The sequence below is a fragment of the Mercenaria mercenaria genome, chromosome 13 (assembly GCF_021730395.1).
Source record: "Mercenaria mercenaria strain notata chromosome 13, MADL_Memer_1, whole genome shotgun sequence".
In the NCBI taxonomy this organism is placed as follows: domain Eukaryota; kingdom Metazoa; phylum Mollusca; class Bivalvia; order Venerida; family Veneridae; genus Mercenaria; species Mercenaria mercenaria.
The window spans coordinates 35,175,109-35,194,141 of NC_069373.1; the positions used below are offsets into that span (position 1 = coordinate 35,175,109).

General features: G+C 33.5%; 1 protein-coding gene across 5 annotated transcripts in view; it reads left to right on the forward strand.

Annotated features, from left to right (window-relative positions):
• The window catches only part of LOC123530427 (uncharacterized), a 69,428-nt gene that overhangs the window by 23,984 nt on the left and 26,411 nt on the right, over nucleotides 1-19,033 (forward strand). For 3 of the 5 annotated variants that reach the window (XM_053521535.1, XM_053521533.1, XM_053521534.1), the window contains exons 3-9: nucleotides 652-774; nucleotides 1,849-2,019; nucleotides 6,177-6,248; nucleotides 7,047-7,565; nucleotides 8,779-8,946; nucleotides 15,677-15,796; nucleotides 18,262-18,867. In XM_053521535.1, the coding sequence (XP_053377510.1) occupies nucleotides 652-774; nucleotides 1,849-2,019; nucleotides 6,177-6,248; nucleotides 7,047-7,565; nucleotides 8,779-8,946; nucleotides 15,677-15,796; nucleotides 18,262-18,867 (1,779 nt within the window). The remainder of the gene's footprint in view (nucleotides 1-651; nucleotides 775-1,848; nucleotides 2,020-6,176; nucleotides 6,249-7,046; nucleotides 7,566-8,778; nucleotides 8,947-15,676; nucleotides 15,797-18,261; nucleotides 18,868-19,033) is intronic. The other 2 variants (XM_053521536.1, XM_053521537.1) reach the window with 1 other exon arrangement.

Sequence of the window (19,033 nt, forward strand, 5' to 3'; positions counted from 1 at the left end):
CGACAACTATCGTTGACTTAAATGTAGCTTTATTTTTATTTCTATAACTATTGGATTTTTAATAGGAGTGATAGGAAAGGTGGTCTTTCAAATAGAAAATGCATAACATGTCATAGAATATTTATTAGTATAAATGTTCGATTTACTTTTGTTATTAATGAGATATATTTTGTGATAAGGTAAAACATTAGCACGAACTTTGAAAAATACATTTATCAGTGTCATTCCGGTGGAGCAATATTTTTCATACACGATTTAACGTTACGTAATTACTGAAAAGTCTTTGGCCAGAGAAAGTATTGAACGTAACAGTTATTTAAATGTTATCATGTTTTCCATTGAAAACACGTAATTTTCCATTGAAAACACGTAAAATGGAAAATAACTTTGTTTGTTGTACATGTATTAAAGATCAAAATATCTTTGTCTTCGTAAACACCATATTTTACATATTAACTAGAGGCTGTGCCATTAGTGAAGCTATTGCATGCACTGGTGTTAAGTTGGTGAAAGATATTTTGAAACAAATAAATATTCCCTATTCGTATCGTATTCCGTTAGAGGGTTGTTAAAACCGAATGGCCACCGTAGAAAATAGTTTGAGTTAAGCAAAACATTTCAGTAATAATAGTTTGAAATATTTTCTGCTAGATGGTTGATAGCATATCAAGAGACCGACAGGAGAACAAAACATTGTGGGTGATATTGACATCCCACGAGTTTGACAAAGTTGATAAACTTTGGCGGGTTCGAAGCCAGGCTATGGCACTGCAGGTATCATTAGAAACAATGGTGATGATCACAAATGAGTTTGAGTCTTTTGTTTTCAGTCTATCACTTTTAATTAAATTCAGTAGCCTTATACGAAACATTTTCTTGCCCTCTGATATCACGCTGGGATTTTATTAGCTCTGTTATTAAATTATGGTGACTTAGACTAAACGTTTTGTTAGTGCAGTATACTGCACATACTGGCTGATATATGAAACTTAAATCTTTATATATCATGTAGCTTGGTGCATTTCTCCTTCTGCGCGTGGTCTTTAGAAACATTATAGTTTTTATTCACCGTATCTGTTTAGCTTTTTAACAGCAGGAGAGTATGGTTAGGTTTTGATCTATATTTCGTGGTATGTCACTGGATGAACTGGACGGGTATGAAATGTCATATTTTCATACATGTAACACAATATAACTTTACGTTTTAATCTATAATTCTATATTTGTGGCAAAGTAATGAACAGGCGATTAAATGAAAAACATACTTCTATATGTGTACTACTATTGTAAGGAGAATCACGTTTAGTTATGTAATATTCTGCATAATCGTGAACATAACACTGAGGAGATAGAATTACGTTCTGTATTATATGGCATAAATTATTCTTTATATTTACGAAACTATGTGCAGTTCTTTATTTTCCTGATTGTACCTTGTATATTTCACAATTGTTTTCCCATATAAGCTTGCAGTGTCTTCTCTCTATCTTAATACAAGTTCATATATTAACACTCTATTTGTTATTCATTCATGACTTTTTTGTTATACATTGTATACTGGGTTTGCAGGTCTGTGTGTTTCATATCATTGTAGTAATTTTAACATTTGTAGAAAGATTTTTTTTGCGTTATATCTCAGAATGAGTCATTATTTTTACAATTAATTCTTATTATAATTTCTTATTAAGTTTTATGTTAAATAATATAATCTATCCTTTCTTTCTTTATGTTTTAGGACAAAGGACTTACAGCGCAAATCATTTCAAATACTTGAGAGAGAACTTATTTAAACATTTCATATAACAACGCTATAATAGTTATAGTTATTTTTGAAAAACTAATTTTCAGAATTTAGAAGATTTAGTGACATTCGTTACGCAAGCGGTTGAGAGGTTAAAATCACTTAGCCATTGTACCCCGGCGGATTATGAAAACGTCATGAAAGGTTTACGTTACCAGCTTGTTGCTATGGCAATGGGCTACATGTGCCAACAATCTACACCAAGACTAGAGGTCAAGGTACGTTACTTATGCTTCTTTTACCAAAGTATAGCCAATTACAAAAGAAAGAGCTGTCCTTCTAGTAAAGACTTCAATGAAATGATGATTGAGCTTTGCACAGCGTTCACAAATTCATTTAAATCTTAACCACGTAAATTTTCACGGGTGTCACGATTGTATCGTGCACAGATTTAAGTGACAATTTAATCAAAACTGATACAGTGTTTCGATAAAAATCCATAAAAAAGGCCGACTTGCTTCAAACAGTATGAATTTATAATATCTTACGACCAGTATCTTTTATTTTGCGTGGTTGTTATATTCTTAAAGTGATATATTTAGCTGTCAGAATCTTTAAACAAGGACAAATATTTCATGTCCAGCCAGATGATTGTCTAAACAAAATTGCAAAAGCGTTTCACTTACGTATAGTATTACCTTCTAAATACAGGTAATTATTGATCCCGAGCTAAATCCAAATATAAAAGCAAGTAATATATGCTTGAATCAGTAACACCTATAACTTTTCCTGAAAATGTAGATGGAATTAAAACGCTTTAATTACGCTTGATGAAAATAATAAGAATTTAGACGGAATATATGGCTTAAAAGAGTTGATATGCCGAAACATTTTGTTTAAAGGAATACAGACGTACGGTAATGTGGTTTCAGTGTGTTGTTGTCTGCCGCGGCATCTTTTGTAAACAAAAGAGATATAAGTGGTCTACAAGATATCTCCCAAACTATGGCAAAATACTTTTAAAAGGTGCAATGCTTCTGGAGCTCGTCAAGCACTGAAATACACTTCTATGAAACTGTATTTCATGTTTAACATGTTCTAGAGGCTTACCTTAAATTTTCTGTTGCGACTTATGTAGTCACCGGGTATCTAAAATAGTGCTTATTATTATCATAAAGTGTAAACTATCTAAAAATGGCATCTTAGTTCACCAGGAAACAATATGTTCAAGGTGAGCATTTATGACCACTCACCGTCCGATGTCCGTCCGTCCGTGGTCCATTAACATTTTTTTTTCAAACGACATCTCCTCTAAAAGCGATGAAATTTGTCATTGATGTTTTTTGGGTTACTCTCTTCTCATCAGGTTTCATATGGTTGCGTATATGGCCTCCAAAACTAACACTAAAAATCTTGAAACGTGATCTCCTCATTTCACAGAAATGTTCCTTGGATGATCCCCTATCATTTTTTTTCAAATTATTACATTTGCCGAAACATGACCACCACTCGGGGCATGGTCACATTTTCCTAAATAGTTTAAACGTTTTAAGAAGAATGTTCCAATTATTCTGATTTGCCTAAAGCATGACCACTGGAGGACTGCTCACTCTTTCCTATATGTATATAGTGGAAACTTTAAACTGGTTGTTTAAGTTTAGAACAATTATACACTACTGTTCCTTGGTTGATCCTTTATGAAGATTGTTCAAATTGTATTCATGACCGCCCGAGTTACAGGTTTTTTACACGGTATCTCTTCTTAATAAAGATGGTTCTATTATAAAAAGATTCCCAGACGTATTCTTTGTGAAACCATCTATAAAGAATGATCAGTTATTCGAATATATCAAAAACATGACCAACAGAGCTTAAAAAAATGATGAGTGATAAAGGGTCATCATGACACTTGTTATAGTATGGCAAGTACATAAAATATGCTAGTGTGTCAGAGCGCGAGGAAACAATTAACCGGATAAACCAAATCAGTTAATGTGTGATATGACTGATAAACATTTGTTATTTTTCATATATGGTATATCAGATTGATACAATCGTGAAACAAGTAAATATTACTTGTCCAGTGAGACAATTGTTTGAACAAAAGTTACAGACTTCCAATTACGTGAAAGAAAACTGTCATCTAGGTATATTGATCCTTTGTCATATCCAAAATGGTCACTATATGATATAAAGTAGGTCAAATAATGCATAATCGACAACAATTTTTACTGACCGAAAACATTTTTTATGTAATTTACAGTTATAATGTTCGAAAGTAACACAATTCGCCACCATGGTCGTATGACAAGTAAGTACATGTATTTCATAGTCCAGCGTGCAATCCTCTGAGAAAATTACAAACACCTATCACCTTAGAAAAAATATCTCCTAGATAATTATTGATTCTGGATCAAATCACGTACAAATACGGTTAATATATTCGGAAATTAGTAACCATTACAATGAAGATATTTTTGACGTCTTTTCCCAGATATAGTATTGTTGGTAATAAATGAATTTAAAATGAATCTGCGCTGTTACCTACGATAAAGTTATGAGCTAAATTCTGACACGTGATTGTAATCAGGGAAAAAGCATATTAAGCCAAAATCGACATATAAGCAATCAGTTACAGACTATAGGAGCCGACGGTTACTATTTAACATACATTTCAAAATCAGTTATATGTTTTGAAGAATTTATGGAAAAGTAGTTTATAAAATAAATAAAAAATACATACATCGTCTGCTTAATTTCTTTTCTTACATACTTAGTACTTCCCAAATATTTGATCAACACCCCTTCTCCGTACAAAAAAAAAAAAAAATAAATAAAAAAAATCCAACAAAACAACAACTTCATATCCAACAAGAAAAAAATATACATTGTAGGTAGAGGTTGAGGCATGTCTGCGAATTAACAACAGCCACTAACCACTGTTCTTGAGGTAGTGAAAATGAGTGTCTCTACATTTACTTCTGTCAACATAATATTTTCTGTATTCAAACGAAATATCAAAATAAAGCAAATACAAGAGTCTACAAGCGTATAATTTATGTAACAATAAAATTAAGTACTTTTATGAATTTGTTGAAAGTTGACTTTATCATTTCCACTGTTTCCGTAAATCGGCACAGTAAGATACACACTTCCACGAAACAGTATATCGTGACAGTGGCTATTTCATGTTGTTACCTATACTAGTGGCTTATCCTAAATTTCAGTTGCGCCTAATATAATGGTATCTGAAGTAGTACTTCTATATTACCATTATTCTGATAAATGATATACTATCTGCAAATTATCTGTTTAATAGTTTGATGAGTACATGAAAAAGTATACGTGTCTATCAAAGACATCGCGAGGAAGGAACAAAATTCTGCAAGTAAGCAAAATCAATTAAAGGTAATTTGATATCGGTAGGGTATCACAGTACGCATACACTTTTCATGATAAACTGTAACAACGGTTGCTTATGACGGTTATTGCTTGTAATACAAACAAAGAATTGAAATCATAATGAAAAAAATCCATGAAATAGGAGTTCATTCAGACATAACGTCAGTTATTTCCTTAATAATAGACTTCCAGGGGGGAAGCTGATTGGTCTAATATCGAGAAATAATTGCCATAATTGAAGTTTGTTCTAAAAGTCGTCAGAATTTCTCTTTTTGGTTGTTATTGTGTAATAAAATATGACGGAATGTAGTCGCGGGCGACTTTATAGTGAAATAAAGATGTTGAAAGGGATGTTTTATTTATGTTGAAGAACAAAAGTGTGCTTTTTTCGTATCTAAACAGATTTACAGCAAATATGATAAAATGTGATGAAATATGAAATTTAGTTGAATATTGTTCATCATGTGGGAACAAATGGTTGATACTTTCTCATTAATTTGCTGACAGGCGGTAGGTGTTCAATCATCGTTTTGTGGAGATAGATGCGTTTCAACTTTCATTTCAACCCATGTGGTCTGCGTGCCACCCTGATTAGCCAGTTCATCGCTAAGATGAAATGTTTGTATCTATGTGTTCCTGTCCGGTCCCAATTATGCCGTATCGTTGAAACAATACTTGAAATGGACTTGCGATAATCTTTATTTGTTTAAATTATCGATGTCCCTAGAAGGAGCGAACTAATCAAAGGTTTTATCTTTACAAGTACTTCATGATCGATGGATACCCTACTTGGAAGCCGGGAATAAACCCGAGACTTCTCGAGCACTCAGGTAGGTGAAATAAGTAGCGTTATATCACCACTGATGGCAGTGGACATACTAATATTGATGTAAGGGAAATATTTAAATTTGTGTTGTCATTTGTAACATGTAGCAGAAAATACCATTGTCAGTGGCGGCATATTTCAGCTACTGCATTGTTACTGAAACACACACTCGCCAAACGATGGAATAATATTGTACATTAATTGCAGGGTGAACAGACAGACATATTTTCTGAGGAAGAGTGGAAAGTACAAATTCGTTTGCGTACAGAGGATGAGGAGGTTTGAATTTTTTTTCAAAATATGTAACATTTATTTATTCAGAATTTCAAATCTTCTGGCTATTTAAAGCGACGGAGGACTCTGCTAAAATTAATTTCAGAAGACAAATAATTTCAATTGCAGAAAAAAAGCAGAAATATCCGATAAACTGAGCAAATGTCAAAAAAGATACGTGTAGTTTCATTGCCTTCCGCGATGTACCTTTTTAGTAAACGCATTCTACAATAAATCAGTAAAATCTTATCAAAATAATATGCCTTATACAAAACCTCCATTTTTGAATAAAGAACGTGTACATTTTGTTTGTTCTACAGCTCGGGACAACAGTTTCCTTAAATGTTGTTTAGTGTAACAATGAGACATGCAACCTGTCTGGATATATATACTGGATATTTTTCATTTGTTGTATCAAAAGTACCGTACGTGTTATATCATCCTCATTCTTGGTGAAATGCATCTTACTTAAAAAATCAAATTGTTGATCCAAAAAGGATGATACCGGGGTTTAGTATCAAAAACTTTCTGAAACAGTTATTATGGCTTTATGGCAGCACATGGAAACCTTAACTATAATTTCACCCATATTTTATGGTCTGCATATAAAATCAAGGCTGCTTTATCCCACTTTAAATATTGTTTTAATATAAAGAAGCAAATGTTGAACATTTTCTTCTTTATATCTGAAGAGACAATTTTCTTTTAGATCAATTCGCATAATGATTCATAATTTAGGTTACTGACACAAGTGTAAGAACAAGGGTTAAAAATAAGACATTTATAAGTCATTCTTCTATACAGATTATAGAGACATCTGAAAGGGTTCTTGCTCAAAGACTTGCCGCCAAGGGTAAAACATTACAAAGGCAAGATATTGCCATTCTTCTGGCTGAACATTTAAAGACAATCGAAAAACTGCAGAAAGTACAGGAAGCTGGGAAACTACGCGGTTCATTTGACAGTCCGCGACCAGACCATTATACTGCTCGAGAAACTTTATCTGAAGGTCGTGCTTTGCTTCCACGTAGACCAGTTAGTGCAAGAAAGTTACGGAAACTGAACAGTGGTAACTGTGAATCATCAAACGGAACAGAAACAATATCTGAACTTCCCCCAGTTGGAAAGTCTAAGGGAACAAACTCTAGACACCATAATATAAGAAACAAACCCAAAGCAGTTCCGGTAACAAAGTTGAACAATGCTGAAATAACTACAGGAGTTGTTTCCCCTGAATCGTCACCAGACGCATGTAATAGAAAATCTCAGAATGAGTCTGGAATAGATTCAGAAACGGAAGAAACGGAAGTACATAGTATTGAAGTAAGTAAGTCTGTTATCCTTAAACTTGAATACTTTCTCCCAGGAAACTAGCTAAACGTTTACAAGCTAAGTGTCCCTACATCCTAAAAGGATTATTCTAAATGTACTAGAAAAAAGTGACAGATGTATTAAAGGCATTCATTCAGTGAAAAGACTGTTGTGTCATGAAATTCCAAAAAGAAAGAAGAAATTTAAGAAAAAATCTTTTAGCAATGATTTTAGGTACTTAACTAGGTGATTCAAGATACCAATATGCTAATTTTCAAAGAAAGCAGACAAACATCTGATATAAGAAAACAAAAAAAGGAAGATTAATTATCAGATCCGTTTACGTCGGATGAGTAAAGGGCCAACCAACTTTTAATCATTTTGCTTTTGCGGGATCATAAGATGGTTTATTTTTCATCTTGTTTAAAGGTCTTATCCATTCATACCTCACTTATCAGTCCGGGTAAATGTTTCATTTTCTATCATTGCTATCTAAAACACTCATATTCATATATACATTTTCAGTTAGTCATAATATACTGGAATCTATAATAGTTTTCATTGACCTGGAAATTGACTTTTATTCTATATTTAGAAGAGCAAATGTACTAGGTGATATTTGATGTTTGTACAAAGGCTTTCAGTGTTGTACATACTTTAATCTGTTGTAACCCTGTCTTTATTTTACGTAAGAATTAGATAAAATTTACTAATTTATTTAACTCTCAGGAGTCTTTTACATGTGTAATACATTTTTTATTAACATAACAAGACTGACTTGACTGTCTTGTGTCATTTACCAGAGATAACATTTAACCTCACTGTTGCAACCTTTTCCCCTGAAATCCTTTTGTGGTCTTTTCAACAGGGTTATTTTGTAATATGACCAATGCCTTTAAAATCAGTTGTTTTAATGTTTAGTTATAATGACTTCATAGGCAGAAGTCCCACTTATACTTTGCCTGTTATTATAGTCTCACATGAAAAAGGACAAAGTCTCCTAAGCCATCCTGCATAAAACATTCTGCCGGAGCATGCATAATAATTTCCAATTGGAAACCTCACTCGACAGTTTGAAATTTACATTATAATTAATTATTAATGCAGACACGCGTCTCTACTGTATAAAATCTTGAAGCAAAAAATAAAAAGGAGTATGATCTCAATAAAAGACGATTAATGAGTAATAATCTTACCTTTTAATATGTTGCATTCCGCATTGCAGGAAGAAGACATTCTTCTATTTGCCGAGCTGATAGAAGCCTTTCGTTTGTTATGGAAAACCCTCACTGTGTCTGTGGTGGGTGACCTGCTCAGAGAATACAGAAAGAGAGAAGCAATTCTCATACAATCTGTAATAGAACATGCACAGAAACAATCTACATTTACAAAGGTATTTTTTAACCTTCAACTTAACTAAGCCCACTTATAGTCGTGCTATTATAGAAGTCTTCAAAGTAACATATACCGTCACGATTAGAATATTCTTTAAAATTATACGTATCATATCTGAGCAGTGCATGTTAAGCTGACTTATTAGGAATGTTTCATGTGTTCTGTTACTGATCAGTTTGTCGGGAATATTAAATTACATGTCGTATTTGAGTTGGTGATACGCTATCTGTTGCCTTTTTAATACCGATCTTAGGTTCACCCAGTCAAATTATGGTTGGCATCATCTGTAATTGTTCCAATAAAATGTAGGTTCCTGAAAGTAAAGAAGTTTCACCAAGGGCTTTAATAAACTATCCTTGCCCAATCAGTAATGCGACCATCTGAGAGACAATTTTTCAAATTACGCATGGAATGTTTCTTTTCGTTTTGTTTTCAACGATTCTCGTCAAGGCATCTGGAGGCCTGTTGGGCGAAATGAATCGTCAACAACCTGAACACAAAAGAAAAATATAACGACTAAAAAGGCAATTTTGGCCACTGTTTCAGATAGCCATCACAATTAATTATTTGTTTGAGAATCTTAAAGGGACTGGGCAACAATGAAAACTGAAAATTTTAAGATATCAGGAAATTATTGCTGCTTTGATCCACAAAGTAGGCTAGTTTGTATTGCCGAAGCAACCCGAAATCGATTCCCGACTCTGACATGCTTTTTTCTTGATTAAACAATTTTTTTTTAAAAGATAGATCAGAAACAAAACTCTTGTTCTAAAGTTCATAACTTGACCAAACTCCAATTTTAAAGAAAAATCATTTTTTGCCAAAATATGGAGCCCCTTGTATGTCAAAAAACCTTCAGTAATATACTCTTCTAAAGAAAAGTATATAAATGAAATACCTGAATTGAAGACCTTTCTTTTCAAAAGTTGACAAACTTGTGTCTGTTTACTTTGCACAAGTTTGCAGTTTGCATCTGCTGAGAAATAAATGCGACTACGTACCGCCACAATTCTCGGGCTCTGTATTGGCCCCTATATATATATAATATCGTACCAGCCTTATCATAGGCATTCACTTTGATCATGACCTGATTTCTTTGTAAAGAAGGTCTTTATCTGTCTATTTATCTATCTTTATTGCATGTTTGGTGACTAAACGTCAAAAGTCAAAAGTATTTGGTGTCAATATGTTACTATTTATAGTTCTAGATATAGGCATAAGGTTATCGATACCGTTAAAAAACAATTTTTATGAATGAAATTTTGCATGCGTGAAATCGCATTTTGCAGTGAACATAATACCCGTAATGCAGTTTTGTTGGTTTATAAGTAACACCCACCATGATAATATTGGTCATATGACGACGTTGGAGCTTGATTGGCGGAGGAAGACCCTCGTCGTCCCTCCGAATAAAAAGATAGGCGAACACCTTAGTAAAACCACCAAGATGAATGGCCTTTCCTATGACGACCCGAACAGGGTTTTATTACCTGACCCAGAAATAGATTGTCATTTTTATTTTCTTCAAGTCCTGACTTTAGACCATAAATTTTGACTGTAGTCAGGTCATTAGCACAGAAAATGGATCAGTCATTTATATAAGGAATATATGTTTTTATGACACGCTGATAGTTCATACTTTTACGGATATACAAACATGTAAGACAAGCGTCTAATGTGTCTTTGCAATATGTACTTGTAAAATCTTAATATCAAATAAAACATGTATATTTACGTGTAGCGAGCAACTTAGATACAGATTTTTATTTAACAAAATGCTTAAGTCCATAAACGGAAATTCAGCAGTCTAATAACATATACAATACTCGTCAGATATGTATCACGTATCTAACTGCCATAGACATACTCATCTATTTCATAAAGTCGCGACCTACCTGTTATAATCTTTTTTTATACAATTTTAAAATTTAATTTAATGCTTTGTATTTGGTGTTATGAGGTCAAAGTCATTGTTTACTTATAACTGTTATTAATATTTGCTCTGTCTATACAATTGTATCTATTATTGACCTGTCGCCGTTCTGTTTATTGACATTTCGGTCAAAAGATTAAGCCATATATTCGATTATTAGGTGACCTGTATTTACACGACAGTCATTTCAGTGATTAAATGTAAAATTAAATGTGAAATACCATGAGGTCAATACGAATTGATGTGATTTCCCGGTCTGCATAGACAAAAAAATATTCAAAACTAGAAACGGAAATTTCCTATTCAAAGTTTAGATTAGCCGATACAGATTCATCATCGCCGACTCAGTTAATTGTAAACGAGACATTGTTTGATATTTGCAGTAAATTAATATTTTGCGGGGGAAGATGACCCTCTCTCAGTTGCATTGATAAAATGGAATATTTAATGATTTTATGTCAAATTTATTAATAAGACTCTGCTGACGCTACAAACTTGTATTGTGTAAAACACCTACCTCCACTGGGCGTACAGATAAAAAAATGATTGTACTGTTAAATTTGATTTATTGCCGTTAAATTTCAATGAAGTATTTCAAAAACTGTTCCATATTATAAAAACAGTCCTTTAGAAAAAGCTCGTGATGTCTAATTTTACTGCTTTAAAATCAACTCATTTGCGAAAACATTGAATTTATGACACCCAACAATTCTAAAACAATAGGAAGTAGGGATGTGAAACAATGCTACATATATCTATAATATACTGTACAAAGAAACATACAAATCCAGACTCCCGTGGAAGTTGTTAGCTGGGCTTTAATAAATTAATATTTGCACCTTTAATCTAAGGAACATAATAGAAAACTTTATGGATTGCTTTCATATGCCATTTATTTAAATCTGTTAAGTAAAACACTTGTTGACGCATTTAACAATCTACATTCCTCTTATTTTATATATTCATTTAAGAATAAGATAAGGATTAGACTTAGGAAATCGAGCATTTGACTAAGATAGTTTTATGAAAGTACGTTGATTATTTCTTATAGGTAATTAGTTTGTAATGACTTATCATATCTGTGATATATGTTGTTTTCTGAAATAAAGATATTTGGAGTTTGGGTTAATACTCATATCGACAGTTTGTCAGTACTATGTGGCGGTCGTACAAATTGTCCCGCACGTGGACTCCAGCACGTGGACTCCATGTTGTTATTATTTCTGGTCCTTCATGATCATGGAGTCTATTCAATGTCACATAGTTTCGCTTAAGTCGGTGCCAGGGGAACATTACATTTCTTCCCGTAAACAGACGTAATCGAAAAGCGTCTGCTATTGTTTTTCTTGGTTGCGCTCTTTGCGGCTAAAGGTTCTTATGCGTTTGAGATTAAGCTACTTTTAAAGGATTTCTTTTTCATACGCCCAAAGGGACGTATTATGTTATGACGCCTGTGTCCGTCTGTCCGTCCGTCCGTTAGCAATATAGTGCCCGCTCTGTAACCCTTAAACCCCTTAAAGGATTTCGAAGAAACTTGAAACAAATGTTTCACCACATGACTCACTTCAAGGTCAAGGTCACACTTAGGGGTCAAAAGTCATATGAGTTTGTTTCGCGGCCGCTCTGTAACTCTTGAACTGCTGGCACAATGTTCACCACATCGAGACGACGTGCAGAGCGCATGTTTCGGATGACTCGCTTTAAGGTCAAGGTCACACTTAGGAGTCAAAGGTCATACCTTCGGGCGTATATTGTTCCGCATTGCGGTGCTCTTGTTATTATTATTAAATACGCGTTAGATCCATGCTTATTTGCAGAATTATTTATCCAAGGTCTTGTCATTCCAGTCAAACTATTAAGCCAATGGTTGAGGTATTAACCGACCCATATTTTCGACTGAATGTTAAATACCAACATATCTTCAAAGATAATGTATTTTTAATAAATAATTAATGGATCATTTTCCAACAAAATATTCAAGGCTGTTCCAGCAAATTAAATTCTTTTCAAATGTTTGCCTCGCTGGGTACTGGAATAGTTTTCATATTGGTTTAATTCTCGGCGGATATTGACTCGATTAGAAATCTGTATTGTAACTGAGACAATGTTTGGTATATGCAGTCATTCAATACCATGCGGGGGAAGTTATACAAATTCCAGTACCCTCTCTCTGATTCTTATCATTTCTAAGAATCGATTTTTTAAATTGGCATTTTGTTAATTTAAAAAGCAAAACGGGAATAGACTATATATACAAATCTAATTCAAAAAAAAAAAAAAAAAAAAAAAAAAAACCGACAAAAAAACACGAGTTTCATATCTATATAAAAAGGACTAGATTGTCAAAAAGTGCAAGGCCTACAGCTTTTGCACACTTTAAACAATATCCAGTGGGTATCTACACAACCACAATTTATTCCTGATATATACATGTATTTTACGCCTGGAACTAATAATCCAACCATATCAAATTACCAAGTCAGTCTGGATTTCTAAAAAATACAGTCGCAGCTCTGTATCTCGAAATCCAGGAATCGAGAAGTTTACTTCGAGATAACGGAAATTCGACTTAAAACGATATTTTATGCACGTGTTTTCCGGACAGTACTTGAAAATGTCTTCGAAATAGCGGGAAAGTTCGAAATATTAGTTCAACTGGTTCTAATAGTTTAGCTGTAGCTGGTACGGGGTTTAGGATTGATGATGTGGATGAGGGAGCGGGGGGGGGGGGGGGGGGGGGGGGGGGGGGGGGGGTGCACATTACATTACTTCCCGTGAACTGATTCAGTCTAATCAGGTTGAATTTTTATTTTGATTACTGTTCTCATTCACTGCACGCATATTTCGTAACTCATACCACACTCGAAATTGAATTGAACAACAAGTGCCATTAACACCATATACTATTATGCCACTTGCTCCATATCTAATGATTTGTATCTGACAGTATCTCTATCCTGCAATGCAGTGCATGCCTGTCTGCTTCAATATGTATTTTAGGAAATAAATCAATGTACTGCACATTAGCTAGGTATATTTTAGGTAAAAATTGATACCACATTAAAAGGACAGATTTGCAACACGAGCCTTCTTTCTAAATTGGTTCAATTCTCGTACTGAAAACAATTAAACTTGTAAAAATGCTTATAAGTCGTCTAAGCGGGGGTTGCTCGTAATTTAGAAAGACGAAAATAACGTTATCAGCTTTAAAAATCTTACTTTTAAAACCACAAAATATATTTCATGTGCTTATTTTAATAGATCGTTTTTCTCTTTACTCAGTAGTTTCATAAAATCTGAATTAAATAACCTATTGTAAGGTAAGTAGTACGCGCTAGGTTCATGGTAAATCTTACAAAATAGTGACATCGTTTTCTGTTTGACCTGAAATACATTAATAATACATAGAGAATATAATACATAAAAATTTGCAGAGCGAACGCTTCCATGTTCATAGAAAAGATAGCAATAAAAATACCATATAAGGTTGACCTCTTTCATTATATATTCATTGCGTTTAATTGAAATCTAATGGCATTTATCATATATTTGTGAAATATATTTGTGAAATACATTGCGGGACAGATTAAAAGCATGTTGTAAAAATGTTTTCTTATATAAACAACACATTTAAATGTCCAGAATAAGCTTTATACAGTTCAAAATGTTATACGAGAGAATAAGGATAAATTCATAGATATAGCTACATTCAAACAGATCTGCGATTTGGACTTGGCCTAGGCTTTATATTCAGAAGCTGTGTTTATAAAAGGTTAGTTACGTCTTTTCTGTAGCATACATTTTGGATACGTTTGGAACCATATGAATATGAATATTAAATGTATATAGTAACGCTTATTAACATGTAATTTCAACTTGTTTTAATTAAAAAAAACAAAAAAAACAATTGTCCTGATTACTGTAGTTTATGAAAGGATCTAAGACGACGTGTCACGCTATTTTTTACAAGTTCATATTTCAATTTCATTGAGAAATTTTCTCGTATCTTTTTCAAAATCTACCCGGATAATGGTCCGTATTTTATATCATAAGGAGAAATGGGAGACATGTTTTTGAAAGGCAATACCTCGACAGGAGGTACCACAAGGAATGGTATACCATTCCAATCGCCGATACGGAACCATGCACTGTAAAACACGTTTTTATGTACGCGTATAATGCAAATGTAAAGAAAAGTACAAAAATCGCTGTACTGGTTTTTATCTTATATTTATCGTGAGAGTCCAGCCTTCAAGATTATCATGATGTGATTATAATATAAACGTTTCAGTTAAGCAATATAAATATCATGTTAGCGTTTATGTGACGTCGGTTACACGTAGAATAGACAAATGGATAAGCAGTCAATGTATATTTTAGAGTACAAAAATTGGCATGACAAAAAGAGCAAGACCTTCACTTAAAACAATGACTATTAGTTTTTATCCAATATATATGGTAAATAAATCTTTTGTATATATACATAAAACGGAGGGTGTTTATTGATGGATAAAAATGTGATCGTGAGCTTTAAGTTATTCTACTCCCGTTATCTTCATCCTCAATACATATTTTAATTTCTGTCTGTTTGTCTCCCTCGCAAAATAATTCATGTAAGTTAAAAGAGAAACCGTGAAAGTGTAACAAACCACATATATTGTACAGATGATGTCCACTATCAGCCTTTCATGCTTACGCACTACCCAGATAAATAAGAACTTATCACGAAGTTATGAAAACTAAATCCTGAAGGTTAAATTCAGAGAAAAATAAAACTAACGGTGTTATATTTCAGAAAACAGTGCAAGAAAAACTACCGGTACTTGGTGTCGAAAATGACAAAAAGGAAACAACTAGTCAGTTACAAATGGGTCAGCAGCATTCTTCCTCGACACATGTTCGTAAATCTGAACAGGTATTTGTCTATTTGTCTAATGCGAGTTTAATTTCATTTTCACTTGTTTCTGAACAGTCCAAGTTAACCAGGCCAGATTTCAAATGCTGCGAATGCATTTTAAACATTTTTAATGTTGTTGGATTTATAATTTGGTAGGCCGCGTGTCAATTTTTTTTGGTTGCAGGTCACACAGTATTGTGAACTTAAAATTTATACCATACAATAATCATCCTTTATTTAATGGTTTGTTAGTTATCATAAACCGAACTATTTTGACAATGCATTGCATTGCGTCTATGTTTCTCTAAATTCTCCTATGTTGTGGGGTAGCTTTGTTAGCCAAGTCTCTCATAGTATAGAAACGTAACTTAAAGTTCAAGCAAAATGTCAAAACCAAATAAAATCTATACCATTGCGACTTCCAGCAAATTAGAATTCATAAAATTTTGTGTTCATAATTCACCAGTTTTGTCTGCAGTCCCATCCCGGTATGAGTTAGAATCCAATAATCGGTTCCCTATTTGTTCCACCGCTTCAGAATGCAAATTCAGATACATCAATGCGTAGAAGTAATTAAGGTAATAATTGAAATATCAGACACATGCTGTCAGATTATGCTTTGCTCGTAAATTAGTTTGCTTTTCGATGAATTTGTCAATTAAATCAGCTGCACCTTTATATCTGATTACTGTGCAAACTTGAATTAAGAGGCAGCAAGTCGTTTTCAAGTTGATGCATAATTATGATAAATCAGTCTATAATGACATTGTTTGATATAACGTTTTGTTATTTCAACGTCATCAACTCGTTATAGATCGAGAAATATGCACGAGTTCTGTAGCGGAGATATTGCGAAACTTTAGAAGCGCAATATTATTAAGCGAAAGAATACTTATATATTTATCGATGTAAAGCTAGTATTTTTATTACATACGTATTTAAAACATTAAAACTGGCTCGTTATTAGCCTGCACAAAATGGAAAATACCTCCGTAATTGAACTTCTTAAAGTGACAACACACAATAAAAATGGCGCTACAAATGAGGTCATGCATCCAGTATGACATGTTCACGTCAGTATCTTGTAATAATTGACGGCTCAGGTGCTTTTATAAGTATTTAGAGATTGTAAATACGTATTTTAATAATATAGGATTCATAAAAACTCCCTTATTTTCAAAAAGGGTTATTGGATACTGCTGAGTACAAGATAAGGGCGACGTATCGTATACGTTATCAAACATAGAATGTTTTTCAAAAGACATAGCGGGAACTTGGCAGTAGAAAATTCAGAATTGTCTCAGCTGAATGTTTTTCTTTACATAAGAATACTGTCATCTTGAGACGGTTTAATCTTAACACAATTTAAATGTAGTCCACAAGATTCGTATTAGCAAATACTAGTATTTGCTCACAAAGGGAGCAATTTATCATATCCCGCTGACTATACAAAATTTTTTCCAAAATAAGTGAGACGACAGAACATGGATTTTAATAATGTATTCTGACAACAAATTATTGTATTCTCAAACAAAACACACCTTATGGCATTACAGTCTACCGACATTGAGACTTGAATGTTCCATTTTCTCCAGACAAAAGCCAACGACGTGTATAAATTACTGATGTTGAAAACCTTTTCAAAAAGATGATTACAAAATCAATGCCAATCGAACAAGCCGCTAATGAAATTCAATGCATACAGACAGGAACCTAGCTCGGAGAACTTGCTATATTTCTTCTTATTCTTTTCCAAACAGCTTTTGTATTTCTTTAACATTGCAATTTAAATTCGTGAAATTTCGTTTGGAGTTAATATTATACAATGTCAATTGGATAATGTTACACGAAATTAGCTAAAGTTGGCCCTAACAGTTTTTGTTAATTACCATGACTGGTTAGCTTGTATAGTAACAATAGGACGCCACTTACCACACATTGATTTTGAAAGACAGGCGGCATTTAAATATTGATTCCAATTCATAACTTATATCATTATTATTATTTTCACTTTCGTTGAGACAGTAGGAGTACAGGAAAATATAAAGAATCAAAAATTAATATTTGAACAAGCTACGATGAGAAATGAGTTTTTTCTTAAAACGATTGAATGAGCAATCACAAAATTCTGAAAGCCTGGATATCCATACAAGTGAATATTATTAAATAGTTGTATTGTTGGATTTAAAGGGATGACTGTTTTATTATCCGTGGAATTGTTAATAGAAAAAATTCTATTGATAGGAAGTAATATAAATGAAGAAAGATGATCTGACACTTTGACTTACTGTGTTTATGGGATTCAAAATTAATATTTGAGTCTAGATCGGGTATTTAGAAAATCGGTCAGTTTTATTGAAGGGACAAAACAGTTCATATTCTGAACCAGACAAAAAGGCATTTATCCAGTATTTTTATAAGCGTGAATAAATTTGAAGGTACAAGAAATCAGGTGTGTACAATAATATGTTGAATGTTTTCAGGGAATTAAGAAGCTTGATGAAGAGTTTTTAAATCACTTCGATGAAAAACGAGATTCTGAAACATTCACTGTTGATGCGTTTATAGACGCTTTAAACGAACACATGAAGAAGACACGACTGATTCGAGTCCAGTCATTTAACATCCGGGAGGATGGGGTTGACTGGAATGACAACCAGAGGTCCAACAGCTTCACAGGCTTTGGAAATTCTGTGAATCAGAATTCGAACTCGCAACCATCGATATTGAAGCGCCAGCATAGCTTTTCTGGAGCAATGACAAGACAGAGCAGTTTTGCTGGTTCCTCGCGCCAGAACAGTTTCCTTCGGACTCTCCCAGGATCAAGACAAAATAGTTACTGTAGGACTAGATCGCGTGGTAGTACCGGAAGTTCATACACTTACTCTACAACAAGTTCTGGAATCAGTTCAGGAAATCATTCGGAACTTTCCGATAGTTCAGGAAGTGGTGCCAAAAGTTCATTGTCACGTGAATCCTCGTACGGACTACTTACAGAGTTTGCAGATATTGAGGAAAAGGACGAAGATATTAAAACTGCGCGAGAAAATAATCCAGTGTCTAGAAATAGTAACGATAGTTTACGACCGGTAAGTTTTCCTTAATTAATCATGGTATATTGCTCTTCGACAAATAATTATTACAAACACATATTTCAACATTTGGAATGAAATGGTAGAAGGGTCAGACAACAAATTAAACGACAACTAGCTACTTCCTTCCCCTATACAGTATGAAAAATAGGACAGAAAATAA